Genomic DNA, 25966 nt, shown 5'->3' on the forward strand with positions numbered 1-25966 from the left:
ACCCTGGAGCAGGAAATGGCAACCCACTCCAGTATTCTTGCCTGGAAAATCCCCTGGATAGAGGAGCCTGGCAGGCTAACCGAGCATGCACGTGCACATTGATCTGGAGGACACTTAAGAAAACAAAACTACTTTTAAGTATCTGTGTCAATTTAGCACTGGGTTGGTAAGTTTTGGCAAGACATGCATAGAGCTTTGAATATGAAATCCATCATGTTAACTAGTGTTAATAAAGAAGAAGTCACTAATGATGCTTGGAAAGCAAAACTCAGCAAATACAGGAAAAATGATGCCTAATCAGTCACATCTAACACTTCCTTGTAAATGGTACTTACAAGATGCTTAGAAATAGTCTTATAGAAACAATTTTGTGTTTCCATGGAAACATATGCTTGTGTGGAGGTCACGCTTCAGGCTGTCTGATTTTTGTCTTTCAGTGTCTGGGAGCTGTTTTACAATTCAGTAAGTTGTATGGAAATGACAGATAAACAAACTGACCTTTGCCTCTGTCTTGTGGGAAAAAAGCCGGTTTTGCCTTCGTCTGCATTTTCAACATTCCTTTACTCCACATACGTGTGGACTTCCCCAAAACTTTCTTTTGAACTAGTTTTAACATGTGCCTGGTGTTTTCATTAATTCATGAATAAGTAAAATCTTCAACACATGTCATTTTCATATCTGTGTGAGCATTGTTTTCCATTTTTTGAAAATTACTCTTTAACAATCAGATTAAGTTTCACAAACCTTATTGCTGCAGGCTTTTTATATTATTGACTCATCATCCCTCTGTGGAAAAAATGTCTTATGAAAAACGTCACCCTTAATCTGAATTCACAAGTTTTCCAATTACAAGCATCTCAATTAGCAAGGCTCTGGCCTCTCTGGCTATCAGAAATTTGGATGAAATTCTTATGGTGTCAAAAAAACTGCTGTTCCTTTTCCCTCTGCCACTTATTCCTTCCTGTTTCTCTCTCAACCTTCCTCTGTGGCCAGTTGCATTGGTTATCAGGTGAACTGACAAATTACGGAGTAGAGGCAGAAGGCGGGCGGTCAGGTGTGAATACCTAGTCACCTACTTTTTAAAACAGCCTAACTTAGATTTATAGTCAAGAAGCCACAGGCGAAGAGGGACGATGACACAGGATGAGATGGTTGGAGGGCATCACTGATCCAATGGAGGTGAGCTTGGGCAAACTCAAGGGATAGTGTGGAGAAGGAAATGGCAACCCACTCCAGTATTCTTGCTTAGAGGATCCGGTGGACAGAGGAGCCTGGTGGGCTGCTGTCCGTGGGGTCGCACAGAGTCGGACACGACTGAAGCGACTTAGCATGCATGCATGTCTTGGAGAAGGAAATGGCATATTCCTGCCTGGAGAATCCCAGGGACAGAGGAGCCTGGTGGGCTGCTGTCGCACAGAGTCGGACATGACTGAAGCGACTTAGCAGCAGCAGCAGGGGGATAGTGAGGGGCAGGGAGATCTGGCGAGCTGCACAGTCCATGGGGTCGCAAAGAGTCAGATACGACTTAGCCACTGAACAACAACAAAGGAATCACAGGCCTCCGGAACCAACCATACATGTAAATTCCAGGGGCTCGCGGTCTTCATCCTCCTGGTCGACCTCCCTCCTCCTCCCTCCCTCCTCCTCCCTCCCTCCTCCTCCCTCCCTCCTCCTCCCTCCCTCCTCCTCCCTCCCTCCTCCTCCCTCCAGGTCTCCCCGCCCCGCCCTCCGTCTCCGGCCTTCCTGGAGGCTGGAATCCTGGACGGCCACTGGCCCGCCGGGATCCCGCCGCACTTCGTCACCGCGTCCACTTCCGTCTCGGCCGAAGGCGCCTCCCACCTCGGCTGGTCCCCGACCGGCTCCCCTGGGTCCCGCAGGGCTGCGGCGCTGCCCTCTCCTGTCCGGTCTCCTCCTTCTCGCGGGGTGGACAGCGGTCTTCAGGCGGCTGGAGGAGGTAAGTGTGTTTTGCTGGCCTGAGGACTGTGCTGCAGGTCGGCGCTGTTCTGACTTGCGTGCGTGCGTCCGCAGGAGGCAAAGGAGGTCTTTGGCATATGTGCACAGAGAATGAACCTATCCAATTCACTCTCAACACCTGCTTACAGCAAAGCAGGACATTGTCCCTTGCAGGACCACCACCCCGCCATCGTGCTTTGGAGTGTTTTCCTGTACTACATTTTCACTGTACATTTTGAAAAGAAAGTTGAACTCATACTCTGCATAAATTTGCAATCTTTTTTTTCCCCATGAAACACCATGTCACAATCCTTTCCTGTATGCTATTAAATACTCTTCGTGCCTGTGTTCCTACAATTGAACATTTTGGTTGTAAAGTTCTTCCTACTAATGTAAAAGTGTGCGGGAGGGAAATGAGCATACCCGGGTCCAGTCCGTTCTCCACACTTTGAAGCATTTATTAACGGGTGATGGAGAAGGGAGTGACAACCTACTCCAGTATTCTTGCCTCGGAAATCCCATGGACAGAGAGGAGCCTGGCGGGCTACAGTCCATGGGACCGCAGAGAGTTGGACACGAAGCAACTTAGTGTGATGTTAAAAGAGACTGGGTCTGGTCTAGGAGCGTGGCATCCTGGGTGCTGGCTGGGTCCTGCCAGCAGAGACTGTACAGTTCCCGCTGGGCCACGTGTGTCAGGAGGTGAGGCCCAGGCCTTGCTGACACTGGGCCCTGTGATTTAGGGCCTCTTGCTGATGGGAATGCCACCTGTTGTTTTCAAAGCCCATTTAAAGTAAGGTGGTCAGAAGTGAGCCTTGTGGGTATCAGTGGGAATGCCATCTGGGCCTCGCCACAGTCCAAGAAAAGGCCAAAGGCAGGCGTCTGGTTGCCAAGTTCACAGGCCAATCTAGCCTCATCCCATCTTGTTTTCTAATTACTGTTCTCAAGACTGTGTACCCTCTGGAAAACGCAGCCCTGACTGTGTGTGTGCATCAGTCATGCAGTGGTATCCGTGTAGCCCGCTGGTCTCCTCTGTCTGAGGAATTCTCCAGGCAAGAATACTGGAGTAGGTTGCCATTCCCTTCTCCAGGGGATCTTCCAGACCCAGGGATTGAACTCAGGTCTCCTGCATTCCTGGCTGATTCTTTACTGTTTGAGCCACCAGGGAAAGCCATGTTTACTGAAAAACAAAAATAACTGGAGGAGTTGATGTTCACAGGACCATCTCTAAGGGTAGAGACTGGAGATCGAGTGCCCTGCAAATTCCAATGTTTACCCTTAAAGGAAGCCCCCCAGGCTTTCCCGGCAGCCACCTTCATGGTCCTGTAACATTCCTCAGTGTTGCTTTCCATGTCTTTGCAGGGGTTTCCATCTCTAAACCTCTGAGGCTGCTGGCACTTTATTCCTTGACTTCTTTGCTAGTTACATTTCCCTTGATGCCAATTGGCTTCTCTCATTGAGATCTGCTTCTCTGTCTCTGTTAGAGAATCTTCATTGCTTTGGGAAGTGTGACTCCCGAGTTATTTAAATCCTTGGGAGTATGAAAGCAGGAACTAGCTTTACCACCCCTTTCTCTCATCTTCTGCCCTCCAGTGAGAAAAGGAGAGTGTTCAGTTACACAGTTAAAGGGTACTTTTCCGCGAAAGGCAAAATCGTGAACTGAACTGAATACAAACATGAGCATATGCTAAAGATTCTGTTTTATTCATTAATGAGGGAACTAGGCAAGTGTTATCATTGTTTCAAAAGAAGAAGTCGAGAAGCACACATTCATAAGGAGTAAAAGAATGCCTCCGGAAGGTGCATCTTAGGGGAGGAGGGAGGACACAGCAGCCCCTTGACTTTGCAGATGGAACACGCCCTAGGGATCTCTGTGGGTCTGCTGCTGCTGCTAAGTCGCATCAGTGTCTGACTCTGTGCGACCCCATAGACAGCAGCCCACCAGGCTCCTCCATCCCTGGGATTCTCCAGGCAAGGACACTGGAGCAGGTTGCCATTTCCTTTTCCAATGCATGAAAGTGAAAAGTGAAAGGGAAGTTGCTCAGTCGTGTCTGACTCTTTGTGACCCCATGGACTGCAGCCTACCAGGCTCCTCCATCCATGGGATTCTCCAGGCAAGAGTACTGGAGTGGATTGCCATTGCCTTCTCCCTCTGTGGGTCTAGATTTGTAATTTGGTGGAGACATTTGCTGTGTGAAGGAGGACTGGAGGGTGTTAGAGAAAAAAATTAATCATTCGTGATGCTTGTTAAAAAACGGTAAGGTAGAGTTATTCAGGACCACTGTGATAGCTGTAGGGACCACTCCAGCAGGATTTTGCAGTAGGAGAGAGGCAAAGGGCTTTAACTCCAAATGTCAGGAAAAGTGGGAATTTCTAGCCAGAGAGCAGAGTAGGGGTCAGTGGATGAAAACAAGGGGATTCCGGCTTAAGCTGACCTAACAGGATTCTTACAGAAGATGATCCAGGGTGAGCAGACATCCCCTGGGGGGTGGTGGAGGAAGAGGAACTGAGTCAGATACGGAGAGTGGGGGCTGAACCGACTTAGCCGAGAGTCTTACTAACACTGCATGAAGCCCAAAGTCAGAGCCTGGCTGAGAAGAGAGTTCAGAGGGTCCTGACTGGAGTCGGATCAAGGAGAGCATCTTTGTCGAGGGATGAGAAAACCGGTCTGTAGAAGGTGGCTCTTGCAGTCATTCACAGTTGTGTGGGATCTTGCATGGATGTGGTGGGCGGATCGTGGGCTTCGCTGCTGCATTTTGGGTGGCCTTGCCAAAAAAAATGTGCCCCTCGGGGCCTCCCCTGCTGGGGTCTGTCCTGGCCACCCCTGGTGTCATACAGAGGACTCCGACTTCTGGAGGCGTCCGCAGTGAAGACCGCAGATCTGATCTCGGCATGGCTGGAACGTGTGGCTAAGCCCACCTGCCATGATCCAGAAAAGCCCTTCTTGGTACATTTTATGAGGCCCCCACCATAGGTGTCAGCCCACAGTCCGATCCCCTTACAGGAGGAAACCTTATCACTCACCATGACCTTGTCATGTCATTGGAGGAACTCCGTGTTTCAGTGGAAAAGTACCCGTCACTGTAGCACACCCTCTGAGCTGTATGGTTCCAGCCCTGTTCACTGTATTGGAGCTGTTCTGCAGCTCTGTGAATGTTGGGGGTTGCGGATAGGTTTGTAAATTCTGTCCTGTCTGGTGATAAACTAATTGGCTTCCTCCCCTATGGTGGAAAAATTGGTTTGGTTTCCACGTACAGTTCATCTCCAGACCCCTCTCCTGGGTAGACGTCTGTGCCCTTTCCTTTTCCCCTTAGGCCCCGTTACATCTGCTTTATTTCCTCTTATTACACGAGTAATGCACAAGCCTTAACATGAAGTCTTTTTGATAACTCTTCGGGAGTCATAATAGTTTTACTTTGTTTCCTGAAAATTATGTTGTAACAAGTGTGTACTTGGGGGGTGGGTTGAGGGAAGGGCCCAAATCTTAAACTGTCTGTGCAGAAAATTTATGTCTAGTACAGTCAGTCGAGCGTCAAGGGCACGTTTCCCAAGGCTCTGGCTCACAGAGAAACTGTCTGCCCTGCTCGCCGTGGCCTTGGGCTGGGGCACACAGGCTGGGCTGGGCTGCTGTGCCACGTGAAGGCTCTGGCAGGAGTCCAGCCTTCGTGTGTGGCATGGCCAAGCCTTCCCTGGCCACCAGCCCTTTCTGCGGGAGAAAGACCTTTCGGGATCAGCCCAGAGAGCGGCTCTCTTGGCTGTAAACATTCCTTTTGGAAAGTGGATAGCGGTGGAAAGTCAAGGAAAAAGATTCTGATTCGAGGTTGCTACTTTTCTGCTGTCTTGCATCCTCATTGGACTGCCCAGGTAAGAAATTAGCTGGAGGAATTGCTCTTCAAGGAACCGTGTGCAGTGGCACATGAAATTCACTGATACTATTGCTCTGATTTCTCTTACTAATCCTCGTTCTATAATGTCGTTTACGGAAGCAAAGCCGTGAAGGTACAGTCAGATTTTTCTACGATCCAATGGCCCACTCTGTTTGTATTTTTTCTGGTTTCCAGAGCTCTGCTTAGCAGGCAGTCTTGTTGTTGTTGTTGTTTTTAGTCCGACTCTTTGCAACCCTGTGGACTGTAACTCGCCAGCTCTGTCCGTGGGATTTCCCAGGCAAGAATACTGGTGTGGGCTGCCGTTCCTTTCTCCAGGGGATCTTCTCGACCCAGGGATCAAACCCGAGTCTCCTGCATTGGCAGGTAGATTCTTTCCTACAAAGCCACCAGGGAGGTCGTCAAATGACTAACTCTTAATTTCTCTTTCCTTAAAATATATTTATTGCTAGTTATGAACATTTAGAATCTGGTAGAAAGTACAGGATATCATGTAACAGCCACCTATAGTTACATGACACAGATTTAAGATATGAATATTTTGTCCTATGTACTTGAAACCAAAACTTAAAAAAAAAATTTATTTATTTATTTGATTTTGGCTGTGCTGCATCTTCGTTGCTGCACATGATTTTCTCTAGGTGCCGCGAGTGTGGGCTCCTCTCCAGTTGCACTGGGAGGGCTTGTCACTGAGATGGCTTCTTGCTGCGGAGCGCAGGCTCGAGGGTGCTTGGGTTTCAGTATTGCAGTCCATGGGCTCAGAAGTTGCAGTCCGTGGGCTCTACAGCACAGGTTTAGTTGTTCTGGTGCATGGGCTTAGTTGCTCCGCTGCATGTGGGATCTTCCTGGATCAAGGATTGAACCTGTGTCTCCTGCATTTTCAGGCAGATTGTTTACCCCTGAGCCACCAGGGAAGCCCCAAATCAAAGCTTTTTAAGGAAATAAGATGTAGCAAATACAGTTAAAACCAACAGTCTCCATCCCTTACCTCCTGACAATAACCACTGTGTAATGTGTGGTGTGTTTTATTCCCATGTGTTACACTTTTCCTACAGTGTTTAATGGAGTATTATTATTTGGAGGTCTTAGTATTTGTTTAGCATCAAAAAGCCATTGTCTTTTTATAAAGCATTAGATTTCGAGATTGAACATTTTGGTACATATGTATGGAGTTTGTTCACTGAACTTGCAGTGTCCTTTATAAGAATGGATTAGCTTCCTACAGCTGCTGTAACAAATCACCACGAACTGGGTGATTTAAGACAACAGAAACTTACTCTCTCATTGTCCGGAGGCCAGAAATCTGAAATGAAGATGTTGGCAGGGCCATGCTGTTCCTGACACCTGTAAAGGAGAGTTTTTCCTTGTCTCTCTCCTGGCTTCTGGTGGTGGCTGCGGTCTTTGGCGTTCCTTGGCGTGTAGATGCCTCACTCCAGCCTCCGCCTGTTGTCCCGTGACTGTCCTTCCTGTGTGCCTATACTACTACTACTAAGTCGCTTCAGTCGTGTCCGACTCTGTGCGACCCACAGATGGCAGCCCACCAGGCTCCCCGTCCCTGGGATTCTCCAGGCAAGAACACTGGAGTGGGTTGCCATTTCCTTCTCCAATGCATGAAAGTGAAAAGTGAAAGTGAAGTCGCTCAGTCGTGTCCGACCTTCAGCGACCCCATGGACTGCAGCCTACCAGGCTCCTCCATTCAGGGGATTTTCCAGGCAGGAGTATTGGAGTGGGGTGCCATTGCCTTCTCTGTGTGTGCCTATATCTGTACCCAAATTTATTTCTCTTCTAAGGACTGCTGCTGCTGCTAAGTCGCTTCAGTTGTGTCCGACTCTGTGCGACCCCATAGACGGCAACCCACCAGGCTCCCCCGTCCCTGGGATTCTCCAGGCAAGAACACTGGAGTGGGCTGCCATCTCCTTCTCCAATGCATGAAAGTGAGAAGTGAAAGTGAAGTCGCTCAGTCGTGTCCGACTCTTCGCGACCCCATGGATTGTAGCCTAGCAGGCTCCTCCGTCCATGGGATTTTCCAGGCAAGAGTACCGGAGTGGGTTGCCATTGGCTTCTCCGCTTCTAAGGACACCAGTCATTAATTGTATTAACACCCACCCTCCTCCAGGATGTTGTTGTTCGGTCTCTCAGTCATGTCTGACATTTTATGACCCCATGGACTGCAGCATGCCAGGCTTCCCTGTCCTTCACTATCTCCTGGAGTTGGCTCAATCATGTCCGTTGAGTCGGTGATGCCATCCAACCATCTCATCCCCTGTTGTTCCTTTCTCCTCCTGCCGTCAATCTTTCCCAGCATTAGGGTCTTTTCCAATGAGTTGACTCTTCCCATCAGGTGGCCAAAGTATTGGAGCTTCAGCTTCAGTATCAGTCCTTCCAATGAATATTCAGGGCTGATTTCCTTTAGAATTGACTTCCTTGCTGTCCAAGGGACTCTCAGGAGTCTTCTCCAGCACCGCAATTCGAAAGCATCACTTTTCTGGCACTCAGCCCTCTTTATGGTCCAGCTCTCATCTCTGTACATGACTATTGGAAACACCATAGCTTTGACTATATGAACCTTTGTTGGCAAAGTAATGTCTCTGCTTTTTAATATGCTGTCTAGGTTGGTCATAGCTTTTGTTCCAGGGAGCAAGCGTCTTTTAATTTCATGGTTGCAGTCACCATCTGCAGTGATTTTGGAGCCCAAGAAAATAAAGTCCTTCACTGTTTCCATTTTTCCCTATCTATTTGCCATGAAGTGATGGGACCAGATGCCATGATCTTGATTTTTTGAATGTTGAGTTTTAAGTCAGCTTTTCCACTCTCCTCTTTCACCTTCATCAAGAGATTCTTTAGTTCCTCTTCGTAACCTGGTTACCTTTGCAAAGAACTTATTTCCAAATAAGGCCACTTTCATAGGTTCTGTGGGTTCAGACTTGAACAGTATCTTTGGAGGAGGACATGATTTAACCCATGATTTAACCCGTGAGTAAATGACAGTGTATCCTATTCTTCTCCTGATGGTCCTTAGATTGTTTGCATAGGTTGCTTGAAATTGTTGCTACATCTTGATGGCAAGAACAGTCTTCCACATCCTCTGCGGGTGTGCGCGGGTGAGCACATACACACATATGCATGAATTTCTCCAGGGAGTACACCCAGTGGGGGATTTCTGGGTTGCATTGTTGCCTTTGCTGACCTGCTTCCCAAAGTGTGTAGCAGTTTTTACTCCCTTCCTCCTCCCTACACGGACATCATATCTTGGTGCTAAAAGACTTCTTGCTGATCTGCAAGAGGTAAAATGGTATCTTGTGTTGTTCTTAGTATAATTTCCTTAAATACCATTGAGGTTGAGTATATTTTCATACGTTTACGGACCATTCAGGTATATCCTGTTATGAATTGCCTATTCATACCTTTGGAGCATTTTCTATTGGAGTTGTCTTTTTCTTGTTAATTTCTAACAATTCCTCATGTATTTTATCTGGATACAACAGCCCCTGCTTTGAAAAGAGTAACTTCATTTAGTCTGTATCTTTTTTCCTCACTTTTTTTAATGGAACCTTTTATCTTACAGTGTTTAAAATTTTAATGAGAGTTTGAAAGCTTTTTGTTGTGGAACATCTAAAGTGTGTATGGAAGTCCAGAGACTAGTACAACGGACCCTCCTGAACCCCTCACGTCCAGCACTGTCAGAACTTGGACACTCTCTGCCACCGTCATGGCCCTACTGGGAGAGCCCCAGACTTTTGGTCATTTTATCAGTATATGTGTTAGCATGTTGCTATAAAAGCTAGGACTCATTAAACCGAAACTTTTGCTGATATAATACCATTCCTCTTTCCCTCTCCCCACCCCCACCATTAAAATGATTCTCAATATCACCAAAAATACACAGTCTGTTGATTTTCTCCAATCTTTTCCAAGTATTTATTTACTTACTTGGCTGTGCCGGGTCTTAGTTGCAGCATGTGGGATCCAGTTTCCTGATCAAGGGGTTGAACCCAGGCTTCCTGCATTGGGACTTCGGAGTCTTAGCCACTGGACCACCAAGGGAGTCCCCCCAGTTTTCTCATTAAGTGTTTTTTTAGACTTGGTTACATCAGCACCTTCTTGCACTTAGAACAGTAGACAGCACTTCAGCACTTCCCATGAAACCACCAGCAAAAAGCACAGAATTACAAAAGACGTGGCTCTAAATAGACCACGAGAAGGACACTTGTTCACAGCATGAGAGCTGAAACAGGAAGTGAGAGCGCAGCCTTGTTCAACCTTGGCTGGGAACGCACGTCTCAGTGGCTCAGATTTTTCACAGCTCTACACAGACCTGCAGATGATGCAAAAGCCCTGAAAGTATTGATTTTGGCCTTCTGAGTAAATGTAGCAAGTAGGCAAGTTCATGAATATAGAATCTGCAGATCATGAGGTTCGACTGTGTGTGCTGATCACTCTCAAATGCATGTCTTCAGCCTAGCCCTGGCCCTGAACTTGTCATCCAACTGTCCGCTCAGGGTGTCTCAGAGCCATTTCAAACTCTCACGCCCCAGACTGAAGTCCTGGTCTCAAACCTGCTCTGTCTCACTCTCCCCTTCCCGTTGAGACCTTCTGTCCTTTCCCAGTTGCTCAAGCAAAAGACCTAGTCACCCCTGACTCTTTTTGGTCAAGGACCCTACCCATGCCATCTGTCAACAAAACCAGTTGGCTGCACCTGAAAAATCTACTCAGCCCCTGACTGTTCTCCCTCTTTTCTCCATTGCCCCTCTTGCAGAAATAATTTGGCTTTTCCTCCATATTAGATGGGAGCTTTTGGAGGATGCTGGGAAGTGGAATATTCCCCACCGCCCTCCCTGATCTTTCTGTTCCAGTTACACTGTTCCTTGTTGTTCTTCAAAAACTGAAAGAAAGGACGCCCCGGGTGGCTCAGTGGTAAAGAATCCGCCTGCTGATGCAGGAGACACGGGTTTGATCCCTGATCCGGAAACATCCCACATACCACGAAGCAACTAAGCCGTGTGCCACAACTATTGGGTCTGTGCTCTGGAGCCCAGAAGCCACAACTACCGAGCCCATGTGCGGTGACTCCTGAAGCCCACATGTCCTAGAGCCTGTGGTCACAGGAGAAGCCCGCACACTGCACGTAGAGAAAAGCCCGTGCAGCAGTGAAGACCCAGCACAGCCAAACACACACACACACACACACACACACACACACAGAAAGCAAGCCAACTTGTATACTGATCACCTAGATTCAGTAAGTGTTTGCAGCTTGCCATAACTGCTTTATGTGTCTATATGTGTGTCTGTACATGTCTGTTTGATGAATGATTTGAGGGTAAACTTCAGATGTTGATACTTCATCCCCTTCTTGAACATACATCTTCTAAAATTAAGAATGTTCACCTGCATAACTATCACACTGAAGAAACTTAATATTAATTCATAATATCAACTATCATCCATATTCATTTCCTTGATTATTCCCCAAATGTCTGTTATAGATCTTCATTTAAAAATAATTTTATTTCATTTATTTATATATTTTACTTGTTTATAATTTTATGTATTTTATTTATTTCTGCTGGGTCTTCGTTGCTGCTCAGGCTTTTCTCTAGTTGTGGGGAGTGGCAGCAGCTCTTTGTAACGATGTGCAGGCTTCTCCTTGCAGCGGCTTCCCTTGCTGTGGAGCACGGGCCTAGGGATCGCGGGCTTCAGGAGTCGAGGTGCACGGGCTCAGTGGCTGTGGCTCCCCAGCTCTAGAGCGCAGGCTCTGTTGTGATGCACGGGCTTAGCTGCACCGAGCCATGTGGGATCATCCTGGATCGGGGATTGAAGCCACGTCTCCTGCATGGGCAGGCGGATTCTTTACCAGAGTCACCAGGGAAACCCTGTAACTGTTCATAATTTGGAACCAAGATGTAGTCAAGACTCACACAGTGCATTTGGTTTTATTTCTCTTTAATCTCTTTTAATCTCCTGCTGCCTCATCCTTTATTTTTTCTTTTCCATTGATTTCTAAAGTTAGGAATGTTTCCCTCTCTTGTGTTCTGTATATTTGTCAGTTTTTTTTCTGTGTCCAAATTTAATAGCATGAAGGTGTTCATACTATCTGAGTTTTAATAGGAAAAATATGTACATTTTTCATTCCTTGTGCTGTTATGTTGTTGTTATGTGTCTTTGTCATTCTGTCCTTTTTACTGATCTGGTTTCCTGGAGATATACCTGTTTTATAACTTCAAAAAAACTCAGATTTTAATCATTTTCTGTTTTCTTCATTGTTTATTTTCATCTCATTATTTTCTTCTTTGGGGTTTATTCTGTTTTTTTTTCCCCTCACTTTTTTTTTTTTTTAAGCTGAGCTTTAAGGTATCTTAGTTCCCTGACCAGGCATTGAACCCAGGCCCCCTGCAGTGGAAGCTTGGAGTCCTAACCACTGGACTACCAGGGAAGTCCCTTCTCTCACTTCATGAATTGGATTCTTAGCTTATTTCTGTTCTTTCCTCTTGTCAATTACATATACTTGAAGAGGATCAGAGAATGCCATCCTTAAATATGGCATTTGGGCATATTGATTATTTTGAGCTGAAGGCAACTGAGAAACAGCAGATGAAAAAAGAGTTGTTTTTCACCCCCACTTTCTGCTTTTCTGCCTAAAATTAGGCCATAACTACCCCTCCCCCACCCCTGCCCAATGAGAGGAGCAACTCTTTTCACCAGAGATGAAAAGCTGTCACTGAGACGAGTCTGAATTAACGCACTGGGCTCAAAGATCCTTTTCTTTTTATCAATTCCCCATGTCTTTCCTGGTCACATCTCCACAATTTATCACCCTTTGTTAAAATGGTATATAAGCCATGTGTCTCCTTCTTGGGCTTTCACTTCTTTTCTGCAAAGCCCCTGTGTACTCATTAAAAACATTAATAACATGTATGCTCTCTCTCCTGTTAATCTGCCATTTTTTAAAAAGGAAAGTTTATTGAAGTATGATATATTCACTCCTTTAAAGTGTACAGTTTGATTGATGCTGAAGTATTGAACTAGGTAGCCACCACCAAAACCAAGATATAGAACATGTCCATCACCCCAATAAGTTCCCGGTCCCTTCGCAGTCAGTCAGTCTTCTTCCACTCCCAGCCTCTGGCAATAGTGATTTAATTTCTTTCTCTATTACTTTACCTTCCTGGAATGTCATAGGGGCTTCCCTAGTGGCTCAGCAGTAAGGAATCTGTCTGCCAATGCTGGAGATGCGGGTTCAGTCTCTGGATCAGGAAGATCCTTTGGAGTAGGGGCTGGGTACCTACCCCAGTATTCTTGCCTGGGAAATCTTTCCTATGGACAGAGGAGCCTGGTGTGCTGCAGTTCATGGAGTTGGGTTGCAGAGTTGTACATGACTGAGCATGCATGCACATACTCTTGTGCTTCTAGTGTTTGTAATGGGAGTGGATTCTGATCAGCCTTGATCTTATTACTCAGAACTAGAAGTGATCATTGACTTCGTGCCTGAATACACTTCACTGGTGGCTCCGTGGTAAAGAATCTGCCTGCCAGTGCAGGAGATGTGGGTTTGATCCCTGGGTCAGGAAGGTTCCCTGGAGAAGGAAATGGCAACCCACTCCAGTATTCTTGCCTGGAGAATGCCATGAACAGAGGAGCCTGGCAGGCTGTAGTCCATGGGGTGGCAAAGAGTCGGACACAACTGAGCAACTAAACAACAACATAGTTAAAATTAATTTCCCCTGTACTCTTGATTCCGTTTACTCATTGTTCATAAGCTTTGGCTTTGCACCACTCAGAGTATAATGCCTGTTCTCTCCCTGTAGCCCAACCTGAGTACCTCCAATGGCTAACGAAGCTTATCCTTGTCCGTGTGACATTGGCCATAGAATAGAGTATGGAGGGCTGGGGCATGAAGTTCAAGTGGAGCACATCAAGGCTTATCTCACCAAATCCCCCGTGGACGCTGGCAAAGCTGTGGTTGTCATTCAGGATATATTTGGCTGGCAGTTGCCCAACACCAGATATATGGCTGACATGATTGCAGGAAATGGATACACGTACGTATGAAATTGTGTTTTTTTTTTTTTTTTTTGGCTTAAATTCATGTAAATTTCTGTATTTTGTTTCCTTCAAAGGAAACAAAACCAAAAACCCCTGACTGTGTTCTGACATACATTATCTATTTTCTTATCTCACTGAAAAGAAAAAAGGAAGTGAAGTCACTCAGTCATGTCCAACTCTTTGTGACCCCATGGACTGTAGCCTACCAGGGTCTTCTCTCCAAGGAATTTTCCAGGCAAGAGTACTGGAGTGGGTTGCCATTTCCTTCTCCAAGGGGATCTTTCCGACCCAGGGATCGAACCCGGGTCTCCTGCATTGCAGGCAGATGCTTTACCGTCTGAGCCACCAGGGAAGCCCTTAAAATGGAGAATGTCATATGATAGCCAATATCCAATGGAAGCCAACTGCTCCCAACTCAATCTCTGGCCTTCAGATCCTCTTTGGTTGGCTGGCCGTGTAGACCTGCCGGATGCTGAGAGAGTTATTTCCCCATGTGGGGCCCCACATAGACGCTAGTGCAGGACAGCTGGGACAGAAGTCAGCAACTCCGAAACAGACCCATTACTTGGCTCCTGAAGCATCTCTACCTGGGGTCAGCTTTCACACACAGGGCGCCCATGGTTATCCTGGTCTAAACGCAAACTATCATGTCAGAGTGAGACCTCCCTCACCTCCCGAAGGTCATCTCTTGGTCACATTGCGTGGCCATGACCACCTTTGGTGAATGCTGTCATCTGTGTGCTCCTCACCGCCCTGGTGTTAGGAGTAGCTTCAGTAAAGCTTCCCTGAGAGCTCAACTGGCAAAGAATCTGCCTGCAGTGCAGGAGACCCCGGTTTGGTTCCTGGGTCGGCAAGATCCACTGGAGAAGGGATAGGCTTCCCACTAGAGTGTTCTTGGGCTTCCCTGGTGGCTCAGCTGGTAAAGAATCCGCCCGCAATGCAGGAGACCTGGGTTCGATCCCTGGGTTGGGAAGATCCCCTGGAGAAGGGAAAGGCTACCCACACGAGTATTCTGGCCTGGAGAATTCCATGGACTGTATAGTCCATGGGGTTGCAAAGAGTTGGACACGACTGAGTGACTTTCACTTTCTTTTCAATAAAGCTTGCAGGAGAGAGGGGAGGGACCCTTCCTTCTGTCCAGCTTCGCTAAGTGTAATGCCCAGCAAGCCCTGAGTGTGGTGTGCTCTGATTCCCTTTGTTTTCTCAAGAAGAGAAGCTGCAAAGCAAAGGGAGCCCCTGCCTGGTTTTCCTACAAGGAGAACCCATTTAAAGGGTGCATGCCCACTGACGCGTGATGTGGATTTACTGTTGACTGGAGAGAGGGTCTTCATTTGACTTTTCCCGTTTTCGTGCCCTCAGGTTTCTTTTTGAAGATGTGTGCTTAGTCGCTCGGTCATGTCTGACTCTTTGCGATCCCATGAACTATAACCTGCTGTGCTCCTCTGTCCAGGCAAGAATACTGGAGTGGGTTGCCATGCCCTCCTCCAGGGGATCTTCCCAACCCAGGGATGGAACCCAGATCTCCCACATTGCAGGCAGATTCCTTACCAGCTGAGTCACCAGGGAAGCCTCTTGAAGATGAAGCAGCTTAACTCTCCAGGGGCTACCCCAGTATAAAAACAACAGCCAATCCTGGTTGCCTTCTGGCTCAGCCAGACCGTGGGCTAGGGTGAGGTCCTGGGCAATTGCCTTTCATCCTCCCAACAACTCTGCCGAGGCGGGGCTGTTGCAGTTCTCATTTTGCTGGTCAGAAAACTGGGGCATGAAGGCAGAGGACTTGGGGGCCCTAGGTCACCTGCTGTGACCAGGAGGCTGGATATTATGGAGGCTTCTATTGTCTCAGTTCCGTTCAGGTCAGTCGCTCAGTCGTGTCTGAATCTGTGACCCCATGGACAGCAGCATGCCAGGCTTATCTGTCCATCAGCAACTCCCGGAGCTCGCTCAAACTCATGTCCATCGAGTCGGTGGTGCCATCCAACCACCTGATGCTCTGTCATCCCCTTCTCCTCCTGCCCTCAATCTTTCCCAGCATCAGGGTCTTTTCTACTGAGTCAGTTCTTCGCATCAGGTGGCCAAAGCATTGGAGTTTCAGCTTCAGCATCAGTCCTTCCAATGAGTATTCAGGACTGATTTCCTTTAGGATGGACTGGTTCAGGTGGGTCCATTAGCTGGAGATGGAACATAAAAATTGGGTAAAGACACCTGTGGCTTACAAAGCCCTTCATACTTGTCTGTTTTCCCTTCAGAATAGTTTTCTGAGGTTGGGTGGTGCTTGACGGCATCTCTGTCGGATCAAGAAAAAAGCTGAAAGTGATTAAGTGACTTCTTAAGGTTCCAGGGGGGCTTCCTTGGTGGCTCAGTGGTAGAGTCCACCTGCCGATGTAGGAGATGAGGGTTTGATCCCTGGGTTGGGAAGATCCCGTGGAGGAGGAAATGGCAACCCACTCCAGTATTCTTGCCTGGGGAGTTCCATGGACAGAGGAGCCTGGCGGGCTACAGTCCATGGGGTTGCCAAAAGGGAAAAAGTTGGACATGACTTCACAACAACATAAGGTTTCAGGGCAGAACGGGGCAGTACTGGGACCTGAACTTAGATTCTTCTGACCCGATTTCAGTGTTCTTCCTCCCACCCCACCCCCTACCCCCGCAGGAGGAGGAGCTGTGTTCCTCTGTCCATGGCCGTGACCTTTACTTTAGGAACTGGGTCTCTGGCTGGAGCCACGTTGCCCAGTCTCTGGGCTGATGCTCGTGGAAGGTTGACATGCCTGAAATGACCATGGAAGGCTGACGTGGACCCCACAAGCCATCTTGTCCACTCCTCAGCCCTTTTAGAGCCTGCCCAAGACCAGACCCTCCAGGCGGGAGATTGTGCCCCGTTGGCCTCTTGAGAGGAGGCTGAGAAATTGCTTGGTCATGGTGACTGGCCCACTCAGAGGTGTGCCCGTTGGCCTGAGGCTAACTCAAAAGGCCTGCCGAGAGGTGCGGCTCCCCAGGGGTAGGTGCCACCCAGAACCTTTGTCCCCGGTGTCACACCTCATGGGCATTGTGCTGAGGCAGGCGTTTCGGGGGGGTTGGGCTCTGATCAGGCTGCTGGCGGCCTGTGCACCTTGGGTCGTGAAATCCGAGATGCTGTGGCCTGGGGCCAGCTGGCCTGTTTGCCATGATCACAGTCTGCCCGGTGGCCACTGCTTTTTCTTTTCCCGTGGTCCAGGACCGCCAGCACGCCAGGTTTCGTAAGGAAGGTAAACAGAGACCGAGTCCCAGCAGCTCCGACACTAAGACGGGCGGCTCTCCTATTTTACAGAACTATTGTTCCAGACTTCTTTGTCGGGCAGGAGCCATGGCACCCCTCGGGGGACTGGTCCACCTTCCCGGAGTGGTTGAAGACAAGAAATGCCAGAAAGATTGATAAGTAAGTTTACGAGTGTGTCACCAGCCGGCATGGCAGTCTTGGTGGAGCCCCCAGGGACCCAGGAAGCAAGAGGCTGGAGGGAGGGGAGGGTCTGGCTTCTCCATCATGTAGGACCTTAGAGGCCACTGCTCACCGAGTCCTTCCTGAGGCAGGAAGACAAGGTCTATGCAGTGGAGGGGTAGAACCCCACAGGCACCCTGCCGCCGGCAAGCTCACTTGCTTTGCCTTCTGGGAAATTCTTCATGGTGAGGATGCTGAGGGAGCTTTCTTGAAGTCCCTGGGGTGCCCTCTCCCTTGGGCTCTTGGGGGCCATATATCAACACGCCTTCCTCCCCCTCGGGCTGCAGAACCGCTTGAAACAACAGGCAGAGAAGAAGAGAGACTTGAGGAAACCTCAGGCCGTTTCTGCTCAGCGGATGGGAAACGAAGCCTTGAGTGCTGTTGTCCTCCCCCAGCGATCCTCCCCACCTCCCTGGGGAAACTGCGGGTCTTTAGACCAGACTCGCCAGACCAGGGCTGCTGTCTTGCCAGGGTCCAGGGAACAGTGGGAAGAAAAGTGGGGGGCGGGAAATCTCCCAGATTGCAGCCTTTCATTGAATTGGCTCCAGCCAGTCCAGAAGCAAGGACCAGAGTGCTCAGCTGCCACTCGGATCCCTTCTCTGTCTGGAGGGTGAAGAATGGAGCCGGGGGAAGAGGCAGGATGTTCTCCAGGACCAAGCTCCTCCTGAGTTAGAGACCTGAGTCCCAGGCAAACTACTCCACCATCCCTAGGCCTCGTCTCCCATCACTGGACTTTGTCCCGCTACACACGTGAGCCTCGTGTTTGATAAGTTGCCCCCAAGCCCAGGCTGGGGCAAGTGCAATAACAAGGCTCCCTGCCTGTGGCTGCCTGGTCCCCGGACTCTCTGCTCCTCTAGAGCTGACCCCGGGCTGCAGGCCCCTCCATCCCCCGACCCGGGGGACCCCACGCTGACCCCTGCCCCCAGCCCCCAGGGGCCCGAGAATGGAGCTGGCATCAGACAAATGTGTGGAGATGGGCATCTCGGGGATACCTTCTGAGCTCTGGATCAGCCTTTGCTCAGAGTCAGAAGATACCTCCCCAGCCTATCTATCTGCTGTCCGCTGCAGCTCCTCGACCCCGCCTCACTCCCCATGCTCCCCGGGGTTCTGTTCTGGTCACCCCCACTCTGGGTGCCTGTGTGGAGCAGCTGTGCCGCTCTATGGCTTAGGCCAGGGTCTCCCTCGGGCCCCTACACAGTCCATCAGTCTGGGGAAATGCTGCAGGCTGCCCTGGGAGCTTCCCTCTTGCTGGAGCATATCAGTAAGTAGTAACAACCTCAGAGTCTCACTGCGGGGGAGACCAGGGCCAGCGGCTCCCTTTGGAATTGCCTCTAGGGTGTGAAGAACCTTGTCTTGCGTCCCATCCTGGGGAATCTCACTGCAGGGGTACAGAGGCCCGGCTCCTTCACCCCAAGCTGGGGGACCCTCAGAGGTCACCCCAGCTCCAAGCTCCCCGAGGAGCCAGTTGAGGCTTTTGTAGAGACTGTGCCACTCCCCACTTTCTGTCCCCATCCTGCTTTCTCCCTTCCCCAGGGTGGACCCTGAGATCACTGGGGACCCAAGCTCCCACACATTTATCCATTTCCAGGCCTCCCTCCCAGGGGTTCAAGCTGCAAGCCGAAGAAAAACAAAATAAGCAGAGTTAAGAGTAAATTAGAAGTCGAAACACAAGAAAAAGAAAACCCAAGAGCCTGGGACATGACTGTGAAACAGCTTTGCGTGTGGGGTGGGCTGGAGAAACTAGTTAGGACGTTTTGAGGAAGAGCCCATGGGGCTGCCTCGTGTTTGTGAGCTCAGATCTGGGTGGTCCTTTCTGGCAGGCATCAGAGCAGCCCAGAGGAAACCCTTCTCAGGGGATAAGGAGAACCACACCTTTTCAATCAAAATGAGACATAAAATGCAAGCACTAATTTGGAAAGTAGACTGAAGTCCTTGTGCCTGGTCAGGTCTTTTGTTTGAAAGAAAAGCCATCTTGAACTTACTGCTTAAGCAGTCATGGGATTTATTGGCTGACAGAACCGAAAAGAGGGAGTTTCTGGCTCTGAGCAGAGGCTGATCCGTAGCTTGGAAGGTATCCTCGGGATTCGACCTCCACACCCTTGTCTGATGCTGGCTCCATTCTCGGGCGGCGTTTGCCTCTGGATGACAAGATGGCTGCAACAGCCCCAGCCTCCTGTTGACTTTTTTTCTGGCAACCCAGCAAAATTCCCATTTTGTCCTGATGGTTATGACTGGGTCACAAGTCCATCCTTGAACCAATTATTGTGGCCAGAGATCGCTTATGCTCTGACTGGCCAGGCCTGAGTCACATATTACACTCCTGGAACCAAGGCCCCCAAGGTATATGGACCAAGAGAGATTCTCCTAAAGCTAAATCCTGGTGTTCCCGGGAAAGTGGGGAATATTCGCAGCAACAAGAGCAAAGAAAGGGTCACTCGAGTCGGTTGAAGAATTTTTACAGAAATGCCCTCTTCCTTCTTGTCCCCTCCAATTAAGGCACTTATTCTTGCGTTTGAGAAAAACCAAAAGGACACAAACAATGGCTTATTCCATTTCATTTTGCAGAATTACTCAGTTACTGCTCTTCTAACATTGTGAAAACTACTTGCACCCAGAATGGTATGATACAAACGTTTAAATATGTTCCAAGATATCTCATGATTAAAGGAGAAAACAAGTGCAAGAGAATTGTTTTCTCTCTCCCGTTCTTTATCCTTAATTGCAAACAGACAGCATTTCTTTCTTATCAGAACAAGCAGAACTTTCTGGGCATGGCTTGCAGCCCTACCTCCATTTTGGCATCTTGCGTCTAAAAAAAAAAGCTGTATGAGTTCCAAACGACCAATTTGCAAATGAGCCATTTGCTAGAGGAGGGCCGCTGTCCCGGGTCCCCTCGGGCTTGCCTTGTCCTTGTGGCTTTCCCGACACCGCTGGGCTCCTGGGCACCAGAGGAAAGAGGTGAGGCAGAATTAAAGTGTTGGTCAGGGAGCACAAAGGTGCCCGGTCAGACAGGGCTGGGGAGCTGCCTCCTGTTGCGGCTGGGCCCTCCTGGGGAGGAGAGAGAGGAGCTGGAGGGTGCTTTCCGGGGCAGGACTTGGATTGAGCTGCGTCGTTGGCTTTGGTTCCGAGGCTGTGGGAGGCTGTTGCTCAGGCTCGTCCTGTTTGTGCCGCCCTGTCGGGTGGTTGGAAGAGGCTGGGCTTGGCAGGGAGACTTCCCGGGGGATAGGGCACTGGTTACTCATCAGCTGGGCAGGAGGGCACGGCTCTGAAGGTAGGGATCTCAGAGCCTCCCGGAACAGCTGCTGACAAAGCCCTGTAACCATTGGCATTTGCTGCCCGGCTCGCTTTCAGGGGGCCTCCACCTTTTTTTTTTTTTGGCGGGGGTGGGGGGTGGGGGGTCGTGCCGTGCAACTTGCTGGATCTTAGTTCCCTGACCAGCGATTGAACCTGGGCCCTGGCAGTGGAGGTGCTGAGTTGTAACCACTGAACCACCCGGTTATTCCCCTTGAATGACTTTCCTTTCTGTTTCTTAGAGAGTTCGATGCAGTCTTGAAGTATCTGAAGCAACAGTGTCACGCCAAGAGAATCGGCGTTGTGGGATTCTGCTGGGGTGGAATTGCCGTTCATCACCTGATGTTGAAATACCCAGAACTCAGGGCAGGGGTGTCCATCTATGGTAAATCAGCCTTGTGTGTTTTTACACAGTGAAAACCGGAGGATGTGTTGAGTGACAATGGCCGCAAGCCTCTTCCCCAGCTGAGGGTCCCGAATGTAACACAAAACCCGGTTGTGTAGAGATGTTGTGCTGATCTTCAGGAAACGGTTTTAAAAATCTGAAGCTAGAGGCGGATGTGTGTTCTAGCTGACCAGAGGAAACAAGGGCCCGACAGCATGACTTTGGGGAAGCCCCCTAACCCAAGGGCTCAATTTTTTTCACTTAGGATGGAGGGGATAATGTTTCTTTCCACGATAACGGTTAATATCAAACAATAGCGTTAGTCACAGCTTTGAAAATATTTTTTTTCTAAGATATGAATTCTCAACTACTCACACATGTGTGCCCTCCTGCACACACACACACACACACACACACACACACACAAACACACACACACAGGTTTCCCAGGTGGCGCTAGTGGTAAAGAATCCTCCTGCGAATGCAGGAGACGCGAGAGATGCAGTTTGATCCCTGGCTTGGGAAGATCCCCTGGAGGAGGAAATGGCAGCCTACGCCAGTATTCTTGCCTGGAGAGTCCCCATGGACAGAGGAGTCTGGTGGACTGTTTAGTCCATGGGGTCGCAAAGAGTTGGACACGACTGAGCAGCTGAACACACATACATGAAGAAAGGGAAAACCCACTCTAAAATGTAAATAGCAACATAAACATTTCATCCAGATAGACCAAAAGTATCACAGCAGTGACATAAGAACGTTGTTATCTGTGTCAGTCAGTTCAGTCTCTCAGTCGACTCTTTGTGATCCCATGAACTGCAGCACTCCAGGCCTCCCTGTCCATCACCAACTCCCAGAGTCCACCCAAACCCATGTGCATCGAGTCGGTGATGCCATCCAACCATCTCATCCTCTGTCGTCCCCTTCTCCTCCTGCCCTCAATCTTTCCCAGCATCAGGGTCTTTTCACATGAGTCAGCTCTTCGCATCAGGTGGCCAAAGTATTGAAGTTTCAGCTTCAGCATCTGTGTACAGAAACACTATTAAGTTAGGATGTGAAACGTTTGATTTTGGCTTTTTTTCATAGTCGTATATTCCACAGTTATGCTAGAGATTCTTATTTCGCTTAATGGTTCCTCACTGTGGTATTTTCACTTACTTTTAGCATTTAAAAAGCCCTTTACCTGTTAACTTACACAAAGGTGTTAGTAAGTAGCTAGTTGCTGTACGCAATGGGGCTGGCCACCGTTGACTGCTCGCCGTTGACGGCGTTGACTGCTCGCCGACGCCCCCTCGTGGCCGCTTCTGCGAAGTGCCAACTGCGGAGCCGAGCTGGTCTTAGAGCCCTGGAGTCTCAAACGGGGGTCCAGCCACCCAGCCTGGCCTTAACAGGATAGTGCAGAAAGCATGGCCTTCTTTCCCATGGCTCCTGACCTTCTAGAGAAGAATTTCAGCTAAAGGGAGGCTCTCCGGGTTACCTAACTTTGTTACAGAAAATGGGGACATTTTATCTCCTCCCTCCTAACCAGGATTCCCCATGACCACCCTCGAGTCAGGCTCCTCTGTGAGTCCTCTGTCTGCCTAAGTCCCGACCTTGGGCTCTGTCCTTGGCCCACTGGGTCAGTTTAGCAAGAATCCTCCACCCTTGATACGTGATCAGACTCCTCATGTCCCACCCTCGATGTCTTGTCACCCTGGCCTGCCTCCAGCAGGGAGAAAGTGTTAGTTGCTCAGTCCTGTTCGACTCTTTGTGACCCCAAGGACTCTCCATGGACTGTACCTCTGTCCATGGGATTCTCCAGGCCAGAATACTGGAGTGGGTAGCCTTTCCCTTCTCCAGGGGATCTTCCTGACCCAGGGATCGAACCCAGGTCTCCGGCACTGCAGGCGGATTCTTTACCGTCTGTGCCACCAGACGAAGCCCTGTCTCCAGCGAAGGCTTTGTCAAATGCTATCTGACCAGAATTCCCTTTCCGCTTGGTCCCTTGTGACTTTCCATCCACCAGTCCTCACCCTGCTTTATTGTCAGTAAATCCCTTTTGTCCTTACGGTGTGGTTGAGTCTGTTCTCCCTCCCCCACGGCAAATTCTCATTAAATAAAATCATCCATATCATGTTTAATAGGTGCCAGAATAATCTTTCCTTAAAGCTCCTCTTGAGCTTCCCTGACAGCTCAGCTGATAAAGAATCCACCTGCATTATGGGAGACCCCGGTTCAATCCCTGGGTCAGGAAGAGCCCCTGAAGAAGGGAAAGGCTACCAACTCCAGTATTCTGGCCTGGAGAATTCCATGGACTGTATAGTTCATGGGGTTGCAAAGTCAGACATGACTGAGCGACTTTCACTTAGAACTTCTCTTATTTCAAAATATCAATGGATGGCAAAACTTTTACAGATTTTCCTATAGGACTGAGCACACCCACAGTTGTCTGAATCAGTGAGGATTTTGACTAAATGATCTCTAAATTTCTGAAGGCACCTTTAGAAGGATAAAAGCTAATTATTATAAGTGACTCGCTAGGGCCCTGTGCCCTAAGTCCCCTAAGTCCCCGGGGACTTCATACGCTTGGTCTCATTTGAGCACAAATACCCCATCAAACACTGAAGTCAGAACCTCCGGGCTTGAGTAGACTGCGAGAAACTTCCAGAACAGCCCTGGTCAGATGGTCCAGGTTAGAAAGTTATCAGTTCTTAGTAAATGAAGGCACACTCCAGGAAGGAGCATTTTTCAGGCTGCTCCGCCGCATCTTTACCAGCCAGGCAGCTGGCAAGGTCTACAGTCATCATTTAATGACCTAATTCCTGGTGAGTGAGGTGGAGAGAAGGGAGAGCTGACTCAACAGCCTTCTCTTTGAGCCCAGTTGTATGGGCTAGGCCACTTCTGTGGAGCTGCTAAAAAATAAGAGAGATAAAACCCCCAAAGCACATGTGTTCCTTTGGAAAATCAAACTCACGTCATTTTCTGTGGCTCGTGAACGGGAATCACACCCTCGTGTCTGCCCCTTCTCCAGGCATCATCAAAGACGCTGAAGACGTGTACGTTCTGAAGAATCCCACACTGTTCATTTTTGCTGAAAACGATGCTGTGGTTCCTCTCGAGCAGGTAAGCTGGCATCTTGTTTAAGAGGATGACTTGACATTCGGGGAAGACATCCCAAAGGACTTGTGTGTTGCTCCAGATAGTTTTCAACATTGAAATTTTAAAAGTGGGTTTTCTTTGGGACGGATTGTAACCCTAGAGAGCTGCTGGCATGGCCCTGCCTCCCTGTCCCCCGTGTGTAACCGACCAATTACCATAAGTTCTCTGCCCTTGAAGACATGGCTTTGTTAAATCCAGTATGTTGATAAGGAAAAGGCAGAAGGGAACTGTGGTTCAAAGCAGTTGTTTGGAAATTACTGTGGTTATTCACAACCCTTGTTGTTCAGTCACCAAGTCGTGTCCGACTCTTTGGGACCCCATGGACAGCAGCACGCCAGGCCTCCCTGTCCATCACCATCTCCTGGACTTTGCCCAAGTTATATCTATTGAATTGGTGATGCCATCCAAATACAATACATCATATTACAACCAATGCATTATATTAATGTTGAATATACATTTCAAACAACTTATATTTGAATCTACTGAAGTACAGATTGAATCCACTGAATATTATGTGGTCAAATAGATTGATATTTTGAGTAATATGTGAATATATTAATATAACTTCACAATAGTGGATGTATCATTTTTATCAACATACTGCTCTGAATTCTTTTTGCCAGAGGTTAGGATGGTGTCAGTTATAAAATTAAAAGTGAAAGCTTCATTCTAGCTCTGGCGCTTAAAGCATGGACGTTAAAGCTCTGTGATGAGCATTCAGGGAAGGAGTGGAGACTGGAACATATTGCTGGAGGGTTAATATCCTGTCTTCATGACATCTTTTGCCAACCAGGTCTCTTTGCTGACTCAGAAGCTGAAAGAGCACTGCAAAGTGGAATATCAAATTAAAACGTTTTCCGGGCAAACGCATGGTTTTGTGCATCGCAAGAGAGAAGACTGTTCTCCTGAAGACAAGCCGTACATTGATGAGGCGAGGAGGAACTTACTCGAGTGGCTGAACAAGTACGTGTAGCCACGGCCGAGGGCAAACTTTCTCCAAATAGCTCTCATTCGGAAATGTGCTTTGACATGCTTAGATCATTTTACTTTCACTTTACAGAAAATAAATCAAGGAATCCTGAAATTCATTGTGTCATTTGAAACACAAATTCAGAAGGAAAAGTTAATGTATGAAATACTTTCATTTTTAACATGTGCCCAAAATAAGATTTTTAACAACAGGTCAATACCTGAAGAATTTGGGCGATAGAATAATCCTAACTATTAGCAAAAAACCTAGAGGTCCCCAAGGGACACGTGACTAGGTTTGGCCTTCCTGGCCTTGAATTGAGCACATTCTCCAGAACAACTAAATTGGCGAAACCATGAAAAGCATGAAATGTAAACTCAGGTAGAGCAAAAGCCCACCTTCACTGTACTTTTATCTCTGACTTTACAGGAATGAATGTGTCATGATCATATACATATTGAGATTAAAGTAGTGTTCCATTGAACTAATTATATAAAGCTTATAAACTTGATTTTTTGGGTTTTTGAACCTGTGGCTTTTTCTAAAATCTAATAAATGGTGGATGAGAGTTGCCATCTGGCTGTCTTGTGGTTTTTCAAACACGGCCGTTTTTGGGCCCCCGGGGTTGGAGCTGCATCAAAAACCGCTTCTGTGTTCAACCAAGAGGCTGGCGGTGTCAGGGGTGAAGCTTCAGTGTTAACACTGAAATTCATTAAAATGAAATCAAAGCTAAGGGACTTCCCTGGTGGTCCAGCGGTTAAGAATTCATCTCTCCACCCAGAGGGGTGTGGATTCAATCCCTGGTTGGGGAGCTGAGATTCCCACATGCCTTG

At 48.4% G+C, this 25966-nt stretch overlaps 1 protein-coding gene across 2 annotated transcripts; it reads left to right on the top strand.

Annotated features, from left to right (window-relative positions):
- The first annotated feature begins 1811 nt into the window (after positions 1-1811).
- CMBL (carboxymethylenebutenolidase homolog) lies at positions 1812-25706 on the top strand. Of its 2 annotated transcripts, none has more exons than XM_006061944.4 (6): positions 1812-1954; positions 13640-13873; positions 17182-17289; positions 20883-21025; positions 24033-24124; positions 24957-25706. In XM_006061944.4, exons 2-6 carry the CDS (start codon positions 13659-13661, stop codon positions 25134-25136), a joined length of 738 nt encoding a protein of 245 aa, XP_006062006.1. In that variant the 5' UTR covers positions 1812-1954; positions 13640-13658; the 3' UTR covers positions 25137-25706. The 2 variants fall into 2 exon arrangements, with proteins under 2 accessions (XP_006062006.1, XP_006062007.1); XM_006061945.4 differs by lacking the exon at positions 1812-1954 and adding an exon at positions 5547-5814.
- The last annotated feature ends 260 nt before the right edge of the window (positions 25707-25966 follow it).

Source organism: Bubalus bubalis, chromosome 19 (assembly GCF_019923935.1).
Source record: "Bubalus bubalis isolate 160015118507 breed Murrah chromosome 19, NDDB_SH_1, whole genome shotgun sequence".
NCBI lineage: Eukaryota > Metazoa > Chordata > Mammalia > Artiodactyla > Bovidae > Bubalus > Bubalus bubalis.

What these genes read in the sequence shown, in the direction of transcription:
- CMBL (XM_006061944.4), top strand. Translation starts at nt 13,659, where the DNA reads ATGGCTAACGAAGCTTATCCTTGTCCGTGTGACATTGGCCATAGAATA. An exon ending in AATGCCAGAAAGATTGATAA is followed by an intron (nt 17,290 to 20,882) that starts GTAAGTTTACGA and finishes TCTGTTTCTTAG; the next exon opens with AGAGTTCGATGCAGTCTTGA. An exon ending in CTGTGGTTCCTCTCGAGCAG is followed by an intron (nt 24,125 to 24,956) that starts GTAAGCTGGCAT and finishes TTTGCCAACCAG; the next exon opens with GTCTCTTTGCTGACTCAGAA.